The 659-nt window shown below is 61.5% G+C and overlaps 1 protein-coding gene across 1 annotated transcript in view; it reads right to left on the reverse strand.

Annotated features, from left to right (window-relative positions):
- GRM2 (glutamate receptor, metabotropic 2) overlaps positions 1–659 on the reverse strand; it is a gene marked incomplete at its 3' end in the record, with an annotated part of 5,463 nt that overhangs the window by 2,599 nt on the left and 2,205 nt on the right. Inside the window, exon 2 of the mRNA XM_010132984.1 lies at positions 20–123. Coding sequence (XP_010131286.1) covers positions 20–123 — 104 coding nt within the window. The remainder of the gene's footprint in view (positions 1–19; positions 124–659) is intronic.

Here is a 659-nt window from a genome sequence, read left to right on the forward strand (position 1 = left end):
TTGGTAAAAATCCGGCGGGACGGTGCTGGCGAAGTAGTCGTAGCGGGACTTGTCACTGAGCTTGGCGCTGGTGGAGGCATAGCTGATCTGCGGGATCTGGAAGAGCCGCAGCAGGTTGGCCACCTGCGTGGGGGAGGAGAGGTGAGCACCTGGATATGTGGCCCAGTGAGGGATGCTCTCGGTGGAGGACCCCTCCCAAGTGTTGCGCGGTGCTCCCAAGAACGACCGTGGGGCTGATAAGCAAACCCCCCACCCACCTGAAGGGTCCTGGTTGGCAGGTGGATGGACTGACGGAGGGATGGATGGACAGACAGCACCTTCACAGGGTTGCCTGAGCCTGCAGACATGCTCATTCCTTTAATTTTTCTAGTGCTGCATGCACTCCCCTCTGAAATTCAGGGCTGGGAAGGGGATAAATGGATTTGTGGCAAAAGCAGAAACTCCCCCATGGGCAAATTGTGGGAGACGCTCATGGGCAAGGAGAAAGCTGGGGCACCTGGCAGCCCCACAGCACAGGGGGAAGGGTCCTGGGGGCTGGGAGCTCAGGCAGACCACCCCACCTAGTGCAGGGGAGCTGCAGAGCTGGGCCTGAGGACCAGCGCCTGCACATCCTGCATCCGGAGCCCCGGGGGACCGGCACCTTCCAGCCGCTCGGCCGA

Source organism: Buceros rhinoceros, unplaced genomic scaffold (genome assembly GCF_000710305.1).
Source record: "Buceros rhinoceros silvestris isolate BGI_N320 unplaced genomic scaffold, ASM71030v1 scaffold22273, whole genome shotgun sequence".
Classification (NCBI taxonomy): domain Eukaryota; kingdom Metazoa; phylum Chordata; class Aves; order Bucerotiformes; family Bucerotidae; genus Buceros; species Buceros rhinoceros.